The sequence below is a fragment of the Chelonia mydas genome, chromosome 13 (genome assembly GCF_015237465.2).
Source record: "Chelonia mydas isolate rCheMyd1 chromosome 13, rCheMyd1.pri.v2, whole genome shotgun sequence".
Lineage (NCBI taxonomy): Eukaryota > Metazoa > Chordata > Testudines > Cheloniidae > Chelonia > Chelonia mydas.
In genome coordinates, this window is record NC_051253.2 from 31,211 (window position 1) to 53,186 (window position 21,976).

The 21,976-nt window shown below is 41.8% G+C and overlaps 1 protein-coding gene and 1 long non-coding RNA gene across 2 annotated transcripts; one reads left to right on the plus strand and one right to left on the minus strand.

Annotated features, from left to right (window-relative positions):
* Window positions 1-812: 812 nt before the first annotated feature.
* Window positions 813-7,757, minus strand: LOC122462643. Its single transcript, XR_006285329.1, has 2 exons — window positions 7,666-7,757; window positions 813-1,003 (listed from the first exon to the last, which is right to left on the minus strand). It is a non-coding gene; the product is annotated as an uncharacterized LOC122462643 (long non-coding RNA).
* Window positions 3,481-21,041, plus strand: LOC102943884 (protein-glutamine gamma-glutamyltransferase E). The gene is made up of 13 exons (XM_027829942.3): window positions 3,481-3,663; window positions 7,687-7,860; window positions 8,212-8,454; window positions 9,136-9,254; window positions 10,039-10,167; window positions 11,437-11,614; window positions 11,826-11,961; window positions 13,894-13,997; window positions 14,501-14,746; window positions 15,794-16,099; window positions 17,604-17,761; window positions 18,021-18,154; window positions 19,774-21,041. Exons 1-13 carry the CDS (start codon window positions 3,657-3,659, stop codon window positions 19,919-19,921), a joined length of 2,082 nt encoding a protein of 693 aa, XP_027685743.1. The 5' UTR covers window positions 3,481-3,656; the 3' UTR covers window positions 19,922-21,041.
* Window positions 21,042-21,976: the final 935 nt, after the last annotated feature.

A 21,976-nucleotide genomic window follows, 5' to 3' on the forward strand; every position in this document is an offset into this window, starting at 1 on the left:
CTTTTTGTACCTAATATACATTTATAAAGTCCTTATCCCTGCCAGCCATGGACTTTTCCCTGATGTCTTTAGCTTTCCAATTTTCTATATTTCATAGCTTCTCATTTATATTGACTACTCCCTCTTTCCCCTTTTTCTCTATTGTTATATGTTGCTTTATATTTCTAATTGTTGCTTTCACGTTGCCACTGAACCAAGCTGAGCTTTTAGCCCAAGTTGTTCTCTTTCTTCATCATGGAATCATGGCTTTTTTGGACATCTAATAAATGCTTATTAAATAACTCCCAATTTTAGCGTTCGAGTTTGGATGGTCACATATTGAAAGAAGAAAATTACTGCTATGTGCCAAAGGCTAGATGGACAGAGGGACAAACATGCTTCAATTCCAGCCAAAAGAGCTGCTTAAAATTCTTAGGACAATTTTCACACTGAAAACAGTGACCACAACCCTAAAAATGCCACCCTTACGCTAGACCAGGGGTTCTCAAACTTCATTGCACCGTGACCCCCTTCTGACAACAAAAATTACGCTGTGACCCCAAGAGTGGGGGGGGGAGGGCAAAACCTGTGCTCGCTCCGGGCGTAGGGAGGGGAGCCTTAGCTTGAGCCCTGCCACCCAGGGCTGAAGCCCTGGGGTTTTGGTCCAGGGTAGTGGGGCTTGGGCTTTGGCCCTGAGCCCCAGCAAGTTAACACCAGCACTGGCGACCCCATTAAAACAGAGTCGCAACCCACTTTGGGGGCCCAACCCACAGTTTGAGAATTGCTGTGCTAGACAATTAGCTGATTTCAACACAGGAAATTGAAACAGTGTATTCATACTCATGCATAATTTATTATAGAGGTGGTTGTCACCATTTCATAGTTGAAAGGCCTTTTGAGAGTCATGAATGAAAATATTTGTGATTAATCCACGCAAGTTGGGGGTTTGTTTCTTTGTTCCTTGGAGAGTTTCAGAAGGCCAATATAAGTCTTCTTTAATGGCCAGAAGATGCCTTGAAAATGCCTGGGGGGGGAAGAAGAGGGAAGCGGGGGACAAGAAAAAAAGAAAAGAAACACACACTGATGAGTTCAGCCAGCCCTGCCTTTAAACACAATGCTCTATGAAGTCCACAGTTCAAACATAAGTAGATTTTTGGACTTCTTCATGCACAGGTTATTAGAATGTTGACTTTAAAACAAACAAGTTATCGATATACTTTGTTGTAATGGAATGGAATTCCACCACCAACTGAAGTTGTTTTCATTACTAAGCGATTAATTCAAAGTTTTCTCTGTCACCATGTTGCTCCAACTGCTGCCCCAGCTTCCTCCTAAATACTTATGTTCAAATTACTTGTACATTATTGTTCCGAGAACAAGCAATACAAACACATCTTGCTGATCATGAGGAGCAAAAAAAGACAAACCAAAATCTACCATGTAAGAACATTGATAAAAGGGAAGGAGAGGCACATGCACTTTCTGCTTAGTGTGCAGCTTTGATCAAAATGCTAGTATTCATAAGAAATAGAAGAGGAAAAAATACTGAAATCAGTATAATGTCATCAGTTTTATCTCTGGTTTGGTACCTTCATTTTTTGTTCCATTCCCCACCCTCAAATCTCAAAAAAGATACAGCAGAAATAAAGAGTCTCTGAAATGGGGGTGACAAATATGACCAAGGACAGACTTCGGTATGAAAAGAGACAGAAAACATTAGAATTATTTACTTTAGGGAGGAAACAATTAAAAGGTGATATTAAAGAAATAAAATACTGATTGGTAGAGGAAAGTTTTGGGCACGTATTAACCTACTCATAACACAAGAACAAAGGGATGTTCAATTAAAGACAAGTTCAGAAATAAAAGACAATTATTTTTTACACAACACAGCTTGTGAAACTCATTGTCACAAAATAGCATAAGCTGATTAATTTAGAGGATTAAAAAAGGAGGAGGCATTTACATAAAAGAAAAGGGTTATTAACTTCCTGCTTCAGGTGGTAAACTCCTTAATGACAGGGATAGGAAGAACCTTCCCCTATGGACTGCTTATTTCAAAATGTGACTATAAGGGTTCATGCAGTTTCCTCCGAAACAGCTGGTACTGTCAGAGACAGAATTCTTGACTAGATGGCTTACTGGTCTGACCCAGTATTGCCGTTCCTGTCTTCCTATGCAAAACATTAAATTACTTGTTACAAATCAAGGCTCTGTTTCCAAAGACATAGAGCTTGACATAGAGCTGTGTAGGAAATCCATCAGGTGTATGTGTGCGTGTGTCACAGCACTTAGGAATTTAAAAATATTTGACCTGGCATTACGACATAATGTAAGTTTATAAGTCACAGCTAAGACACATTGCTGAATCAACATTTGGTGTGGAAACAATCTTCCTATAAGGAACAATGTTAAGTCAATTTATTCAGAATGTACACATACTGAACTCTTCTTTCATGCCTTGCTGGTTTTAAAGATAGAAAATTAAAAACAAAATTATGTTATGCAGCTCAACTTCAAGCACTAACAAAATAGGGAGAGGCCACTGTGAAGCTGAAACTTTCACCTGCCTTGTTTTAATTCTGCTTGCAATGTCCATACAGAACTTCATTTGCAGCAGTCTCTCAACATAAGTGATTTGATACCCTTTCCCCTAAAAAAAAAAAAAAGTTAAAAAAAATTCAGCAACAACAGACCAATGGTCCCATGAGACCATACCACAGCCCAGAGGGCATATCCCAACATTCATGAATTACCCCATAACAGCAAATCTCTCTGTGTGTGTTTGTGTGTTAAACAAACAGACTCCAGCATGTGATGATTTGTGCCCATAAAATTTCTGCCTGTATTTTTGTGTTATGAAATGAACTACTGGCGCAAGTCAGAATATTTGACCCTCTAGCTATCTGATTTGTGCCCAGAGGTAAATTCGGGCGAGGGGTAAATACTAAGTTGTGAACCCACAATTCAAGTGGAAAATATTTGTGTAATTTGTGCCTGAAAAAAGGAGACCACCCTTTTAAAAATGTGATTCTCTTTCGGGTAGGTGTTTATTACCATATGAGAACTTTACTCTCCAGGGATATGTGGCAGTAAAGGGGATTGGTGACCACTAGCAAACCAGTCTACTTTGAACATGAGGGAAAAACATAATTCAACAGGCTCCAGTGATTCATCCATGAGAGAAGTCAAGTCCCTAGTTCTGAGGAGCTGGAAGCTCTGCTTTGAGCATACAGCAGGAAAAAAAACCTATAAATTATATAATTGCCTATGGGACATATAGGGCAAAAGATATTAATTCTTACTGACTCAAAAATTACTCCTCCTCATCCCTAGAAGTGATACATCACTATACCTGAAACCTGGAACTCCTTTCTCACTAAGTCAGATCCCTCTGAACAAGTAACTTGTAGATTCCACTACCCTGGCTTTTCCTCCTGTCTTGCATAACTATAGTGACTTTAGAGCCTATCAGATAGCATACTGTCATCTGAAAATTTAAACGCATTGTCTGAGTGCCTCACCCACCTCATTTGAATTGTAATTGGTTTGCACAGAAGGAGAGGCCCAAGGTTTTCTCTATAAATGGTGTTTCAAACACAGCTTGAAGCCTTATCATACAGCACCATACCTGCCCAGGGGAACACAGAAAACGAGTCACAGACTAGCAAGAAACCATGGCTGGTGAGTAAATTACAAGTCTCTCAATAAATACTCTGCAAGCAACTGAATAAGGCTATATTCCCTTATTGGGATAGTTTATTTAGTGGGGGTGTGTTGCAAAGGGCTCTAAGTGTTGCATACTCTATATTCTGGGATTTGGAATAAGTTGTATAACTGGTAACAGATATTTTAAACATTTATTTTCCTAAATTTTTAATAATACAACAAACAAAGAAAATAAGATATTCCATACGTTGTAATACTGGAGTACAGTATTACAAAACAGATGCAGAGCACAATGGGTTGTGGAGAACCAGTAAGACTGTTCAGATGCATCACCCAAGAATTTACCAAAGTGTACAGAATGTGATTATTTTATGCTGGTCAGGTTAAATATTAGGAATTTAGAAGGCAAGCTAGAGATACGAATCAGAGAACATAAGAACATAAGAATGGCCATACTGGGTCAGACCAAAGGTACATCCAGCCCAGTATCCTGTCTACCAAAAGTGGCCAATGCTAGGTGCCCCAGAGGGAGTGGACCTAACAGGTAATGATCTAGTGATCTCTCTCCTTCGATCCATCTCCATCCTCTAACAAACAGAGGCTAGGGACACCATTCCTTACCCATCCTGGCTAATAGCCATTCATGGACTTAACTTCCATGAATTTATCCAGTTTTCTTTTAAACCCTGTTATAGTCCTAGCCTTCACAACCTCCTCAGGCAAGGAGTTCCACAGGTTGACTGTGCGCTGAGTGAACAACTTCCTTTTATTTGTTTTAAACCTGCTACCCATTAATTTCATTTGGTGGTCCCTAGTTCTTATATTATGGGAACAAGTAAATAACTTTTCCTTATTCACTTTCTCCACACCACCCATGATTTTATAGACCTCTATCATATCCCCCCTTAGTCTCCTCTTTTCCAAGCTGAAAAGTCCTAGACTCTTTAATTTCTCCTCATATGGGACCCGTTCCAAACCCCTAATCATTTTAGTTGCCCTTTTCTGAACCTTTTCTAATGCTAGTATATCTTTTTTGAGATGCGGGGACCACATCTGTACTCAGTATTCAAGATGTGGGCGTACCACGGATTTATATAAGGGCAATAAGATATTCTCCGTCTTATTCTCTATCCCTTTTTAAATGATTCCTAACATCCCTTTTGCTTTTTTGACTGCCGCTGCACACTGTGTGGACGTTTTCAGAGAACTATCCACGATGACGCCAAGATCTTTCTCCTGATTAGTTGTAGCTAAATTAGCCCCCATCATATTGTATGTACAGTTGGGGTTATTTTTTCCAATGTGCATTACTTTACATTTATCCACATTAAATTTCATTTGCCAAGAGCTAACTATTACTAATATAGGCATTTATGGTAGACGTATTTTGTGAGCATTAATAATATACTTCTGTGGACTCCATCTCATGTCTACAAATACTTACTGAAAACTAGCTTTTAAGATGGAGTTTGTGTGTTAACAGAGCCTGTGTTTATAGAAGTGTTTGTGTGTTGAGCACACATACGGGGCTAGATACCATCCTGTAGGTGCAGGGAGTGTGCACCCCTTGTACTTGCAGGAGCAACTATACCTGATGGGGACAACACCTTTAAATCTAGACAGGGCTTCATATGAGCCCAAGCAGTGAAGTCTAGCCTGGAGAGAGATTGTGCCCCTCTCTTGGCATACCCTCTTTGCCAGAGTTTGGAGCCTAGGCTCTGCAGGCATAAGGTGAATCGGGACCATCACTTGGTGAAACTGATAAGAGAACCGTGTCCAAAGAGCAGAAACAGAGAGCTTGATTTTCCTCTCATACTGATGTAAATCAAGAGTAAATCCACTGAGGTCAATGGAACTACACAGAGGAAGTGAGAAGAGAATCAGGCCCATGGACTCTAAAAGCCAAGCATTTTATCTATACAAGTTGTTTTGTTTTTTTTTAAATTTATTGGGGTGACTTGAACCACTTACTATCTTGGCATATTCCTCGCGGATTCGTTTTGCCAATACTTCCTAACTTGTTGGTGAAAGTGCAGTGTATGGTCTGCCAGTGCCCACTAGATGAATTTCTAAATGTACCAGGTGGGCTCTGACATTCCATTAATCTAAATGTTCATCTCTAAGAAATGAACCAAGAAGCAGGAGGGTTGGAAAGGGTTCAGGTATGTATTATGGGCAGGTACCAAAAAATCTGCTCCACTAAATATTGCTTAAGTAAACAGCCATGAAAAATGCTACTGGGCTGTTTAAGAGAGCTCTTTGTTAACAGAGGGAGTATGTGTTAAAACTGGACAGTAAAAACAATAACCACAGATTGCAGCAACAGGAAAATAACCACAAATCCACAATTTCCTCCATGTAACATTTGGGCAATGATGTGCCAACATCATAGCCAATATTTTAACAAGTGGCTCCCCAAACATTTTCCACTAAACCTCCAGTATGCTCAATGTACCATTGGCATATGCTCACAGAAGGAAGCAGGAGAGAATAGGGAATCTGTCCATTTGTGTTTTTCTCCATTTAAACAGAACTCATTCTCATAACCCTAACTGCAGGAACAGGAAGAGGCAGCCCCACTTGACAAACAAGACAGCACTTGGTGAATGTGGTCAGACTTTTTGTGAACCACTCAGAGCACATTCACAGCCCAGCCCAGTGTTCCATTCGTGGGATCTGAGGCAGGGGTGTAGACCTCTGGAAAAGGTGTGGGGGATCCTCCCCATGGTACTGTTTAAATGCAGGACCTGCCACTTGGTGCTATCAAGGCTATTTTAAAGGAAATATTTTGCTCTACAGCAGATCCAAATGAACCCAGGTAAGTCATTTCTGGCAGGGCTAATTTAGCAGTGTCCAGAAAGGGGGCTGAGAGCAACTCCTCCAGACCCAGGGAAAGCACCCAAACTTTCCACTCAATTTGACTGCAGAATTTTAATAAGGGGTTCATGGAGCCCCTGCTACATCCCAACTGTGGAGGATTCAGCTGCTTGTTTCACAATCTCCTCTCAGTCACAGTCTGACAGCCTTCAGCCCTTGTAGCATAACAAACAATTAAGGTCTGAGTCATACTCAGAAATATCATGTGTGGACACTAGAACTATAAAGTGGGGGCTCAAGGAAATGCAAAGCAGATATTTGTTCCAAACCCTAGAGAAAACATTCACTGCCATGTAGAATGATGATAACAAGAGACACTTCTCACTTGTAAGTAGAATATGCAGTATTAGCTGGAGGTCACATCTTCTGTATATTATCTACACTGAACTTGTGGAATTGGTGTAAGTGATATGCATGGGAGAGAGATGGAGACAAATGCTTAAACAAAATCAGAACTAATTCTGAAGGGTCCTGGATGGCCATGTTAAATCTGACCCCAAGGTCTAAACAGGTGTCTTGTCTTGATGTGTCAGAGACCTGAGCTGACTTCCTGCTCTTTGGAGCCACAGGGGCTGAGTTTGCTGCATAAGTAAGTCACATCACTGTTTAAAAAACAGGAATATGTCTCAGCTTTATAGGTTTTTGGAGTCCCCTGCTTCCTTCCCAGAGGCCAAGAGGATTCCCCTGTATGACCCTGCTTTATACCTCAAATTTTCAGCCTCACGTCACAGCCAGTATTTTGACTGAAAGAATCAGTCAGTAGAATTAAACTGCATTCTTTATTCAAGCAACTCACTCTCAACTCTACCATCTCTCTCCTCTCAGATGCTTTCCCAGCCTCCCTCTAGTACTGCATTAACCAAATCTTGTTCTATTTTAGTCAGCACTAGCTACAACAGTCTCTGCTTTGAGAGATGCCATCTCCCAAGAAGCTAGATAAAATGCTTGCAAAATGAACAATTGGTTCCTCTGTGTGATGGAGACACAAACACAGGAAGAACATCCTCCATCAAATTGCCTCCCATTGCCCCAAGTCACCTGTACTTAAAACATGTACAATTCCAAAGAAGATGCCTGAGTTTTTTTCTGTCCATCGCTAGAGACTCCTCTGCCCCCACAAGGCCTTGAGATTCTCCTTACCTTTATTTTCTCTTCTCACAGCTCTGACATTGATAAATATCAACTGGCAGCTTGAAGCAAATGCGAGTGCACACCATACTGATAAATACTCCAGCACAGAGCTGATTGTGAGGAGAGGACAGGCCTTCACCATCACCTTGACCTTCAACAGAGCACTGCAGACTGGAGAGAGCTTAACATTCACTGCAGAAACAGGTAATGCCCCCTCTTCAGTCCCTCACACAAACAAGTTGCTGCCTCATAGACTGGTGATGTCCTTCCCCTGCAGATGCCCACTCACCCCGTCAGAAGGAGCTAATAATGCCCGCACGAACTCATCCCCTCAGAGCTATTGTTAACACAGTTGTACCTACCCAGGTGACCGTGCAGGGTGTTAAATGTATGACTCACTTAAGCTAACAGTATTTGGCAACAATTTGTCTATAACATGCTGACATATGGTACAATCTCACTCATCAGGGGTTGCCTCTCTGCTGGGTTGAATAGAAATTGTATGTAGTTTCAGAGTGCAGGAGAAATTTCAGTGTTCTTAATCCTCTTTGAAAGGGCCACAACCATCACTGGAAGCTAAGACCCAGGCTGTATTTGACATCTCCAGCACAGCGAGCAATAGTACCTGGAGTGCAGTCCAACAATCCGCCAACTCCAGCTCCGTCAGCATCTCTATTTCCAGCCCGGCTAATGCTGCCATCGGACGCTACAAACTGAGCGTGCAGCCTGCCTCAGGTGGTAGGGCCTCCCATCGGACCCTCGGAACATTCGTTCTGCTCTTTAACCCTTGGTCTTCAGGTACAGACACCTTGGGTTTCTCTCTAAGTAACTCACTGCAGCTTTAATATGTGTAGCTTGCCTATCTGATGTACAGCAACTGAACAGTAACAATATGTACCGTAACACTGAGCGAGTAGAGTGGGAATCAAGAGTGTCCTAGTACCTTCCAGTGACACAAAAAAACAGCTGAATGTCTTAGAGATTTGCTGTGTAGCGCACAGTAGGGAGTGCACCCCACCTCCTCTCTGTGCAGAGTCAGGGTCCTGTGGGATTCCCAAGAGGGAAGCTACAAACTCATCAAGTTCACTCTGTAGCTTTTGTGTGATTATGGAGTCCTACCAGAGAGCCCTTACGCTGAAAGGCATAGACTGAGCCCTGTATCTCCCACAGCTCAGCACCACCATAGAAGGGAGGAGACTGGGCACTCCTAGGCACTGTACTATCCCCGAGAAAAAAAAAGACAAGGCCCTGAATCTATCCCACACTTCCTTTCCCCTGCAGGACAGAGACTTAGCCACGGGTGTGTCTTCGCTATCCCCCATCCCTCTTCCTTCACCCCACAACTGCAGAAGGGTTGAATTTCTAAAATCCATTGAGAACACTGGGAGCAGAGCAGATGGGTGTTTACAGGAGCTCATCTGAGGCTTTCAAACCCCTGCCCCATTGTGGTTTTACAGCATCTCTGCTTTGGATTTTCAGGGGATGATGTGTTTATGCCTGACAGCTCTGAGCGCAAGGAGTACGTGCTGGAAGAGTTTGGAATTCTCTTTGTGGGCAACGTAAACTATATTTCCAGGCGGGGCTGGAATTACGGCCAGGTAAATGCAAAGTGAAGAACTTGGTGTTTGGGCCTCCTTTATTCTCACAAGCTAGATCAATACTTTGCCTGCTCTTTCTAGTTCATACTTTGTGCTGCATTATGTGCTGCACTGTCTTTGAGAGACCTTCTGGGGCACTGGCAGCCCTAGCCATGTTCCTCTTTACCTCCCAGTGACTTATCTGGACAACAGGAGCCTGGTCACAGGCATCAGGCCTCATCTCATGCCCCCCTTTATACCAATTCACATAAAGGTCAGTATCGATAACTGCGCATTTCTCATAAACCAGGACTCCCATAGTTCAGCTATAAATGTTTTAAAGTCTCTGCTGGATAACACTGTACACAGACAATCTGTGCATCTGATGAAGTGGGTTCTAGCCCATGAAAGCTTATGCCCAAATAAATTTGTTAGTCTCTAAGGTGCCATAAGGACTCCTCATTGTTTTTGCTGAGACTAACAAGGCTACCACTCTGAAACTGTACACAGATGTAACTGCTGTGATGCTGGGCAGCACTATCCCAACTGTTATTACACAGTCATAAATTCTGAGGCCTGAAAGGACCATTGCGATCATCTAGTTTGATCTTCTGAATGACACAGGCCAGAGATTTGTACCCAGTAACTCCTGCACCAAGCCCATAATTTATGTTGTAGCTAGAATGGCTCCTTAAGAAATATGTAGACTATTATTTCAAATACTGATTTAGACTATTGTACCCTTAAGATTTATAAGGAAGAACAATTTGCATCACCTATATATTAACTTATTTTTAAAACACAGTTTCAAGGGGACATTCTGAATATCTGCCTTTCCATACTGGATAGAAGCCTAAGCTACCGTCAAGACCCTGCCACTGATGTGTCTCGCAGAGATGATCCCAAATATGTGGGCCGTGTGCTCAGTGCCATGGTAAGAAAAGGGTTGATTTACTCAGCATTAGAAACATTGCAAAAGCCAAATCCACTAACTGTTTCTTTAAAAGCAGTTCTTTAAAAGCAGATGGAAGATACTTCCCTTTGAGGGTAAATCCACCGTTTGTGTGGCTCAGAAACCACAGTGATGGACAACTACCCAATTTGTGCCTGCAAGTTCTTCTTAGTCTATGGTATTTCTGAGGCATCTATCACTTTGGCATCCAGTTGTCAGACAAAATAAAGAGTTCATAACTCCATTTCCCCCCTTAAACAGAGAGTGAGATTGAGAGTGGGTCTGGTGGTATTCACAGAGGTCATTCCTGGTAGTCTTACATTTTGGCTTATTTAGCACTTCTGGTAATCTAGTTCTATAGGCAAGGGATTTTTTTATTGAGAAGGCTCTTCCCCAGAATCCTAGATGTTACTCCTGATCTCTCCAATTGCTCTGCCCCTGAAGTAGAGGATTTTATTCTCTGGGGCTAGCATTCCTTCCATGAGCACTAAATTGACTTAAAAATTTATAAAGGTAGCAATAAAAGCAGGAGACAAAATACTATTAAGACTTCTGCATCCAGCCAAGACATTTTTTCTAGTAGTTTCAGTTTAAAACCATGAAGCTGCTCTAAGTTGTAATGTACATCTCCCCACATAAGGGCTTGTTTGTGCTGAAACTCAGAGTGTTTCAAGCTGGGGGAGTACATCTACAGTATGCTGCACACCAGCTGGCACATGGATCCTGATATGATGCACTTAAAGTTCTGTAAAGTGCTTTGACCTACTGCTGTTATTTTCGGGTGGGAGGAGCAGAGGGGGCTAAATATTTTCATTTCTTGATTAAATACATCTCCTACTTCCCTTAAAATAAGATGCCTTCTTCGTGGCAAGCCAGTTCCCTGAAGCAGTGGCTTTGCCCCTTGTATAATGATTAGGGCACTAGCCGAAGACTTGGGAGACCCAGGTTCAGTTCCTTCCTCTGACACAGTCTCCCTGTGTGACCTTGGGCAAGTCACTCAGCCTCTATGTGCCCCAGTTCCCCATCTGTAAAATGGAGTCAGTAGTAGTGTCCTATGGCACAAGGGCATTCTGGGGATCAATATAGTAAAGACTGTGTTGCACTTTGTGATCTACTGATGAAAAAGCACTTACATAACAGTTATAAGAGGTATTAATTATTACTATATGCCACACAGGGCTGTTTCTCCCTCCTTTCCTTCTTCTACTGCAAACTATGCTATGTGTTAATCTAGGGTATATTTTTTTCCAGGTCAACAGTAATGATGATAACGGGGTGGTGCTGGGAAACTGGAGTGGAAATTACTCTGGTGGAACAAGTCCAGGCAGTTGGAATGGAAGTGTTGAAATCCTGCAAAAGTGGAAGGATACAGGATTTAGACCTGTTAGATATGGACAATGCTGGGTTTTTGCATCAGTGCTGACCACAGGTATGTTTCATTAACACAGACGTGTTTGTTGTACAGGCTCCATTATGGGAAATGCTAAACACTGTATACTGAGGCCTGTTTCAAAGCACTGGCAGTGTCAGAGCCTGGTTTGGCCAGGATCACTATCCAGAAATATTAGCTGAGGATAGTAACATAGAAACTTTGTATTTCAGAAATACAGGTTTTTAATTATTTGTTTTGGTTTCTTTAGCGCTCAGGTGTCTGGGGATTCCTACTCGTGTGATTTCAAATTTCAACTCCGCCCATGACGCAGATAGAAACCTGAGTGTGGATGTATATTATGATGAGTCTGGAAATCATCTGAACATGGGGAGTGACAGCGTCTGGTAACCAGCTACTCTTCTAAATATCTGCAGTATTAAGCATTGACATCATTGGGACTTATAGATGCAAGTCAAAGGCATGATTTGGTCCTGTGCATTGACAGGATAGATACAGACTCCTCAAAGTGTGTAGATTCCCACACTAAACACATTGTTAACGTATAGTTAAAGCTGCAACTCAAAACAAGACACACATCATTAAATAAATAACAAAACAATAAAAAGTATGGAAACCACCAGCTCGGGTTACCCCAATCTTCACACCCAAATTATGGTCTCTCTCTCTCCAAAGAGCAGAACAATTCTCAATGATCAACACTATTTAATCCACATGTACTTCATTTAGTACAGAGTCTAATTTAACAAAGAGTTACGACAGTCACTTGAAGCTAAGTTAGAAAGAGTTCGAACAATACTACAACTACAGGACCAAAGTGGATACAAAAATCTAAGGTGTCAACCTGAAAATATCACACAATGGGACTTCATTAGTTTGGGTTCAGATTTTTAAAAGGGTGCACACAGTGGTGCTGGAACAATTTTTATAGTGGGGGTGCTGAGAGCCATTGAACCAAACTGTAAACCTTGGATATGATGGAAACCACTTCAAGCCAGGGGGTTCAGCAGCTCTCCCAGGACCCCTAGTTCCAGCACCTATGGGTGTTCATTAAGATGTGAACTTTCAGCATGACCAGGACACAGTCTTCCTTTATACAGGTATAACTTGTCCCCATATCAGGTCACTGGGGTGAAAATCCACAGAATTATGCCCAGAATTAAATGGTAGATGCATAAATTAAGGTACAAATTTAGTGTGATATTATGCTGTGCAACTGCAGAGGTGCTCAGGAAGGGAGAGCATCCTGGGTGCAAGGACCAGGCATAATCTCAGTCCTTGTACTCCAGGGAACACTGTAGAACCCAGTGAAAGCTGAGAGTGCTCAGAACCTTTCAAAATCAGGTCCAAGGCTTCCCGTATAACTATAAAACGTCTGGGATTGTTTTCAGTTATGTCAGACATAAAATTCTTGTTGATTTTACATTTCCCAATGAAACTCCCATCCAGAACTTCAGGTTGAGATTCTCAGGATCAAGTCTGAAATATTCAGTCTCAGGAGAGAACATATACAGAATTACAACGTTTGCTATAGTAAGCAATAAATGACAGACAAGGAGTGCATTTCCTGTAAATTAGTGGGAGGCTGGAGGTGCTGAGGGCCCTCAATGAGGGCCATTACTTGCTGAGACATGCCTGATCCAGAATCAGGATAATTTCTTATTTCGCATGGCTTATAACAGCAATAAAGTAATATTTATGCTGTTTCATTTACCATTCTGTTATTTTCTCAGCTATTAGAGACCAATACAGAAACCATTGGGAAACCATGTCTCACTGCGAATGCTTTGTTAGGGGGTATAATGTGTGGCTAGGAAATGTATTAAGTTGTGCAGACATTTAATGTATTTATGGACCCCATTCTCCCTTATGGTCTTTCTGCCAGCAGCAAAGAGTAGCCAGAAAGCCATCTTCATCAGCAACCTGAGGGTTTCCCCTAGGGGAAGAGGAGGTTTTGGATCACCCTACTGGCAACTCCCAGTTCACAGGATGTGGCCAGAGCACTGCTGCACTCCTGTAATCCCTGGCTGCCACAATATGCTTTTGGGGCTGTAAGCAGCTGAACATAATTTAGAACTCCCCTAAAGCTGCAGTGGGTTGTGTCCTGGGCCAAACTAGTTCCTGGCTCAAGGAGCCTCAAAGGCAACATGAAGCCTCTGTTTTTGTTTGTTTTGCTGGTCCTTCAGCATGAACAATTTGGTCAGATGAGAGAATCTGGGTTTACAGACATGTAGAAGTGGATACAATCAGTGACCCTCCGAAACTTGCTACACAACTGTCACACATTAGTTGTTTACCACGTTTATTCTTGTTTCTAGGAATTTCCATGTCTGGAATGAAAGCTGGTTTACCCGAAGTGATCTGGGGCCCTCCTACAACGGATGGCAAATTCTGGATTCAACTCCCCAGGAGAGAAGTGCAGGTACAGGGATTTTAATTCAGGAAAATGTTAAAGCAGGGGGACAACTAGTCACTCTCAGGACTTGTTGGGGAGAATGAGAAATTCAACCCTGGCCAAACAATATCACTTCTCTCCCTGCCCAAAAAGGGAGGGAAATGAGAACATGCATCCCTTTCCACCGTTAAGACCTCAGTTTACTCCTTGGTGCCAAAACACAAAACAGGCTTCCCTATCCAGCTTCTTCCAGAAACTCCTACGTTTTCAGCACAGAAATCTGCAGCTATTGAAAATTAGATGGCAGAATAAAACAAATTGGATTTATCATCAAAACAAATAAATACAAAGTCTAAGCTGCTGACCGGAATGGACAACTTTAAGGGGGAGAGGGCTGGAGTGGGGTGGCAGGGCTGTATAATTCAGGGGTCCTTGACACACAGTTTATGTCTAATGTGCATTGCTTACATTCTATTAGAGAGTTTTGACTAGTCTAGCCCTAATTGATTTTCTTTTCCTTGATACTCTAGGAATATATCAGTGTGGTCCTGCCTCACTTATAGCCATCAAAGAAGGAGATGTAGACCTTGAATATGATTGTCCATTCGTATTTGCTGAGGTGAATGCAGACCGTATCAGCTGGACTTACGACCTTAGGCGTAGACGGGCAAAGCCGATCTCTTCTGAGACCAAATCAATTGGCCAGCTCATCAGCACCAAGGCAGTAGGCAGTTATGCCCGTGTAGATGTCACTAATAATTACAAATATGGAGAAGGTAAAGAGAAAATCCTCTGTTTTGTGATAGTAGCACAAAAGCTTAATTCTTAAAATGGTAGAAACATTGTAATAGGAGCCAGTACCTTAGCAAGTACTACAACAGCTAGGACAAAAGTTACAGCTAGTTAGGCTCCTACAGCGCTAACACAAGGAGGAAGACGGAAGGTATAGTATTGTGCCATACCATTTCTGATATGTCAGTTTTGATTCATGAGATCTGGGTAATGTTGCTCTTAATTACATTGTGCAAAACATGTCCTGTCCCATCCTGTCCATGATAACACAGGCTGCTCAAATTGCATTTGCTACTGATAACACAGTTATTAGATAGTTTACAGGTACTGTATAGAAATCTAAGATAGACAGATAGCAAACTCCACAAGAAGGGCAACGCTTTCAAAAGGTGTTGAAATTCGCACCTTCAGTTTTGCCTGTACAAAATACAGAATACAAACATCTATTAGCTAAGTTTGCATGTGCAAAAAAGAGTAAGACACAAAGATATTAAAAATATCTAAAGGGGGGAAGGGCTGATAATTCAAACCCTCATATTAGAGTAAGGCCTGTTCAAGTAAGCTGCAGGCCTGTCAGTCCCATCAGTTTAGAGGGCTGCTTCATGTTACAGAATAAAGTGAAGCAAGTTGGAATTTATATTTACCACTTGTACAGCCCTAGGAAAAGTTGGATGAGGAAAGGTTTCGGAACTAAGCTTTAGTTCCTCTCTGGAATTAACAGGTTTAGTGCTCTCAAGTTTAAGGACAGCAACTCTGAAATGAATGCATGCCTGTCACTCATCCAACAGATTAATAGTGGCTGCAGTAAACAGTTGCTCTGTCTCCCCTGGAGGCAGATCTGTCAGGGCCCTACATCCTGGCTGGGTAAGCATCAGGCTTGTCAGTTAAAAGTGGAGAGACAAGATGGTTGTCTCTCTAAATATCCTAGGACCAACGCCACTACAACTACCCTGCATACAACATTTACAAATGGACATATTTTACTGGTTTTTTTATTATGATTTTCATGGCTCACTCTTTCTCTCTAATAGGCTCTCGGAAGGAAAGAGAAGTGTATGAAAAGGCTCGTACAAAGCTGGGTCGAGTATATGGTTTTAGTGCCACATCAGAGAAGCGACCACAAATTGATCAAAAGCCTGACATTTCAGGGGAGTTCAAGGTGGATGGCTCCTTACAGGTCGGCAAAGATGTCAGCCTAATCTTGGTTCTCAGAAATTTGACCTCTGATGCTAAGACTGTAAAGGCAAATCTGACTGCTTGGACCATCGTGTACACTGGGAAGCCAATTCATAAGGTCTGGAAAGACTCCCTTTCAGCTACTTTTGCTTCTGAAGAAGGTAATTTTTCATATAATTGTGTAACCAAAGAAACAAGTTTGTCGTAACAGTATGAGAGAATTAGATTTAAAGGTGGCAAAACTGAGGGAATGAAGAAATCTACTAAGAAAGGTGCAATGGGAAAGGGTCTTAAATTCCAGTGTGGAAGGAGGCTGAGGATTCCTAAGAGACACCATCTTTAATCCAAAGCAGGTTAAAGTTCTTCTAAAAGAGAAAAATCTAAGAAATAAAACATTTCCCCTATGGTTCCCAAACACTGCTCAGATATAGGGGGTGGAGGAAACATACCAGAAATGAAGAGGTGGTGGCAAGTAAACCAGAATACTCAGTTAACCGAAGCTAGTATGGAAAAGATAAGGACAACAAAAAAGCAAGATGAGTTAATGGCAGCCAAAGGGCTTCTAAAAAGTTACATGGATTTTTATAATGGGAAGAAGCAGCACAGTAAAAGGAAGAAAACTGGTTCATTGGGGGGAATGAAATTATTGATGATTCAAAAGTGGCTGAAATGCCCTGTTTATACTATATCTTGAACAAAAAGAAGCCTGAATTATTAGTTCAGAAGGAAAATGCTATAAAATAACTTTGGATAAAGCGCAGATAGAGGAAAGCTTGAGAAAATGCAAGTACACAACACAAGCAGGTCCAGGTGATGTGCATCTTATGGAATTAGTCATGGATAGGGCCTGAGAGGATTTTCCGATTACAATTAAATAGACACTAACTAGTTAATGAAATGCAAAGTGGCAAGTTATCTGCCTCATAGAATCATAGAATCATAGAATATCAGGGTTGGAAGGGACCTCAGGAGGTCATCTAGTCCAACCCCCTGCTCAAAGCAGGACTGATCCCCAATTAAATCATCCCAGCCAGGGCTTTGTCAAGCCTGACCTTAAAAACTTCTAAGGAAGGAGATTCCACCACCTCCCTAGGTAACGCATTCCAGTGTTTCACCACCCTCCTAGTGAAAAAGTTTTTCCTAATATCCAACCTAAATCTCCCCTACTGCAACTTGAGACCACTACTCCTCATCACCTTCCAGAAAGAACAATGGGGAGGAAAAAAGGGGCAGAGAATGAGGCAGAAGGAACTGAAGAGGAGAAACCAACCCCAGTCCAGTCCCAGACAGGCAGACAGGCAATGCAGCAAGAAGTGAGAGAAAAGCAGGGGAAGCTCATGTCCTATCTAGCACCAGATACTGGGTGATAGGAAAATACTCATTTTAGGTGAATGACATTTGTTAGACTTTTGCAAGTGCATCTCATCCTATTTATCCTAGTGGTGAAACACTGGAATGCGTTACCTAGGGAGGTGGTAGAATCTCCTTCCTTAGAGGTTTTTAAGGTCAGGCTTGACAAAGCCCTGGCTGGGATGATTTAACTGGGACTTGGTCCTGCTTCGAGCAGGGGGTTGGACTAGATGACCTTCTGGGGTCCCTTCCAACCCTGATATTCTATGATTCTATGATTTATTTTTAAAATTTTATGTTATTATTGCCTTTCAGAGAAACAGTTTCCCGTTAAGATAACATATGCTGAGTACCAGCAAAATTTAACAGGAGACAACATGATTCGAGTAACAGCTTTGTGTCAAGTTGAAAGTGGGATTGATGTGGTGGTGGAAAGAAACATCACTCTGGATAACCCTGACCTTGTCATGCAGGTAAAGATCTGTCCCTTTGCCACCTGGAGAGAAAGAGTGCTTCAGCTGCTTTACACAGCTTCAGCACTGGGGAAAGGGGACGGTGAAAGGAGATTTAGACTGGATCTTTTGTTCCTACATCAACTGTCTTTTCCATTGACAGAGATGCTCTGTTCTCATCCTGACATGGTGGGGTGTCTTAAGAGTGCCCAACATTTGATGACTCATAACATCATTTTCTGCTTTAGAATGTGATCATGCAAGTATTTGGTCTGTGCAGGTCCCCAGTGATGCGAAGGTGAATGAACCAGTGAATGTGGAAGTGATATTTACCAATCCTCTTGACCAAGAAGTGAAAGACTGTGTGCTGCTGGCAGAAGGCAGTGACCTGGTGAAAGGAAAGCTTGAGATAGAGTAAGTACAAGGAGCATCAACTTCTTGACACAAATGCTGCACACAACAGGACTTAGGGTTGGGTGTTTTTGAAGCAAATGTTGGCATGACACATTTTTCCTTCTGGCTATGACCACAGAGGTCTATCTGTGGAAATGAGACTCAAGAAAACAAAGACGTGATTTTTAATGAGGCCTCAACCTGACCTTTCTTTTGGCACTGCAGTTTGTAGGTGCCAATAACTGTGGGCACAAGTTGGTGCTATTTATTCACCCATTTACCTGATTGCACTCACACATTGGGTAAAAGTCTAAATGATATAAGTGGGATAAACCTTCAGTGGGGCTGAGGCCCTGGCAGCCAGTCTGCAGATGCAATCAATTAAACTTGAATATTGTGGCAGTGCCAACCAGGTCATTCCCTACTATACAAGGCATGATACAGAGTAAGTGATGGTTTCTACCCAAAAAAGCTGTACCTGTTAACCTTGGGTCCTTTTAAAAACTTTTTTAAATGAACTGTGTGTGTGCAAATCTGAGTATTGTCTCTCTCTCTCCGACATTAACCCATATCAGGTAGGTAGAGGTGCAAGTATGCAGATTTGTGCCTGCATTTCAAAATGTGAACATTTCAATAAGTTCAAATTTTTCAGACAGAAATTGCACCCTCAAAAGAAGGCCATCCTTCTGAAAATGTACCCCCATCTCTCTCCATGCACAACTACTGCTGGTGCAAAATTCCTCCTGCAACTAGTATATGGAAAAACTGCTGATAAAAAGAGGCTGGGTTTTAATAATCCAGACCTAAATCATCATGTTTAGAAAGCCAGACATGCTAAGACTTTGAAAGCTATAAAATTTGTGTATTTAGAGATTTAAATATATTAATTATGGAGGGACAGAATGGAAGGAGTGGTGAATATTGTGATAAATACTTTTTTAAAACAAGAGACTATTTCTCCTAAATAGTAACCATTGGCATATATGATTTTTCAACCTTGGTTTTGAAATTCAAAAAATGTCATTGTTTTGGGAGATGTAGACATACAGTAGGGGTTAGATCAATAAATTGAAACCCTTACTCATTAGGGGGCACTAGTGTATTTGCTACTGATAAATGAGGAATGGGATAGCTATAAAGAGCTGTAATATAATAGATGCTATCCGGTTCATTTTTCATACATGTTTGGATCATTAATGTCTTGTAATGCTGGTATTTTACTGTAGAACCAGGAAGAGTAAATTTTCAGCCAGACCTCCATCTGGCCTTCACAGATCTGCACACACAAACTTCTACATGCACTTGGCAGGTACAAATGCCTGCCAAATATTCTATTTGTCTATGCCCTTTAGTCTAACACCTGCATATCTTTAAATGTAAGTGAAAATGCTAACCAAACTCTGAATTAGCTATTGCATACTCACAGTAGGGATCTCCAAAGTGGCCAAAGACAGCTAGGTACCCAACTCCCAGCAAAAGCACTGTAGATCTAACTCCTTTAGGCCCCTTTGGATGCCCATTGTATAGCTCCTGCTCCCTCCTGACAGAAAGGCATAGGGAGGATGGCTGGCAGGGAAACTCAAATATAAAATACAAGGCTGTTTTCAACTGATATTTCTCCTTTTGTTTCTGTTTTTTAGAATACCCTCACTACAGCCCAGGAAAAGTTCCAAAATACCATTTGAAATCATTCCCACCAAGAGTGGAACCAAGCAACTGCTCGTTAATTTCTCCTGTGACAAGTTTCCAGATGTCAAAGCCTTTGAGACCATAAATGTGGCCAACTGATTATAAGATGTGCAGTGGTCAGTTTGTCTGTATAACCTTGAGTGAAATAGTACAAGAAAGCTCCTGTCTTCTGTGCACAATTAGTAAATCAATCTATTTCTGCTACAGAAACAAAATCCACACCCTGTCTGACAGGAAATATCCTGTTACATAGTTTTACCAAATTCATGGCTGTGAAAAATGCATCATGGACTGTGAAATCTGGTCTTTTGTGTATTTTTACCTTATGCTATACAGATTTCATGGGGGAGACCAATGTTTCTCAAACTGGGGGTCCTAACCCAAAAGAGGGTTGTGGGGGGAGTTGCAAGATTACTGTTGGGGGGGTTGCGGTATTGCCACCTTTACTTCTACACTGCCTTCAGAGCGGGGTGGGTGGAGAGCAGCAGCTGTTGGCCAGGTGCCCAGCTCTGAAGGCGGTGCCTCACCAGCAGCAGCACAGAAGTAAGGGTTGCAATCCCATACCATGCCACCTTTACTTCTGTGCTGCTGCCTCAGAGTTGGGTCAGGACCCTACAGTTACAATACCCTGAAATTTCAGATTTAAATATCTGAAATAATGAAATTTACAATTTTTAAAATCCTATGACCATGAAATTGACCACAATCGACTGTGAATTTGGTAGGGCCCTAGTTATACATTCAATACACAATGTGAGGGAGGGATTCTTCATATACTGATGTAAATTTCCAAATTTTAAATATACTATCTGCACTTCTCTCCCAATTGTGTGTCTGGTTTTCTTATGCCTTTTTAAATTGGGACGCTATTCCCTGTGGCCCCAGGTACTGATAATCTGCTGTGAGATCCGGACCCTTCTAGAGTGAGCAATACTAAATCTATATTATTTTAACATTGAACATGACTTATACTGTGCAGAAAGGACAGGATATTACAACAATTTAAGCCACCCTTATGAAAAGGTTCTCTAGAATTTAATAAGGATGGAAACCAATAGGGTTCTATAGAAATTACTCAAAAAAGTTATAGAATAGTAAGATTCTTTTTATGGCTTTTATACCAGCCTACAGAATTCTATCACAAGCATATAATTTTCTATTAATTCTGTAAGTTTTTCTAAAGGATATTCACTATTAAAGAGCTACATTGTTTTACCTATCCCGTTTTGGATCCTCAGCTTCTTCTCTAGCATTATTGTCCCTGCCCCCAAGACTTTTTCACATTGAGATAGTTGGTGGGACCTATGCTGTGCTGGGTGCTTTCCAAACAGAGGAGGTCACAGTCCTTATGCTAAAGAGTGAACAATTAAAAAAGATAAAGACAGGTGAAGTGTGGCAGAGAGGGATATGAGCTCTAGGCGGACAGTATGTCTACACTGCAATTTACGGTGTGATTGTATCTTGGATCTTGGATAGACATACCTGCACTACCTTTCATCTACCTAGCATGGCTAAAAGTAGCACTGAAGATGCAGTGGCATAGACCCCAGCATAGGCTATCAACACGAGTACATAACCAGGATTTCAGATGGGCTTGTACAGCATGGTAGTATAGCCATACTCAGAATGATCAAGGGGATGAGACGCCACAGGTTGGGTTTGTTTGTTTTTTTATGAAATTCCTCTCCCTCCGCCATACAGTTCCCATGTTCCCACCCACCAATCCCCAGATTCAGCTGCAGTAATTTTATCTTTCTGCCTTCTAGTTTACACTCAAAAACACAGTGCAACTTCCCTTGGCTGAAAAAAACCTGCTCCCCCTCAGTCTCACGTCCCTCTACTGCCCTACCTTGGTCTCTACATGCCAATACACTAATGCACAGATGCTGTCAAGAACTATGGGCTTGAGTTCCCTCAGCTGAGTCTGGGACTTATCCCTCAGGCCAGTCAATGTACCCAGCTGGGCTGCAGCAGAGTCGCCTGATTGGCCAGCCTAGACAATTGGCTGCAAGGAACCAACAGGTTTGCATTTAAGCTCAGCAGCAATGCTCATACCTGAAGCTGTGATCATGCCTGTGCCTGCCTCATTCTTGTCCTACTCCATCCTGCTCCAGCCCTGCTCCCTTGCCTGGTTCCTGAATCTGGCTCTGACTC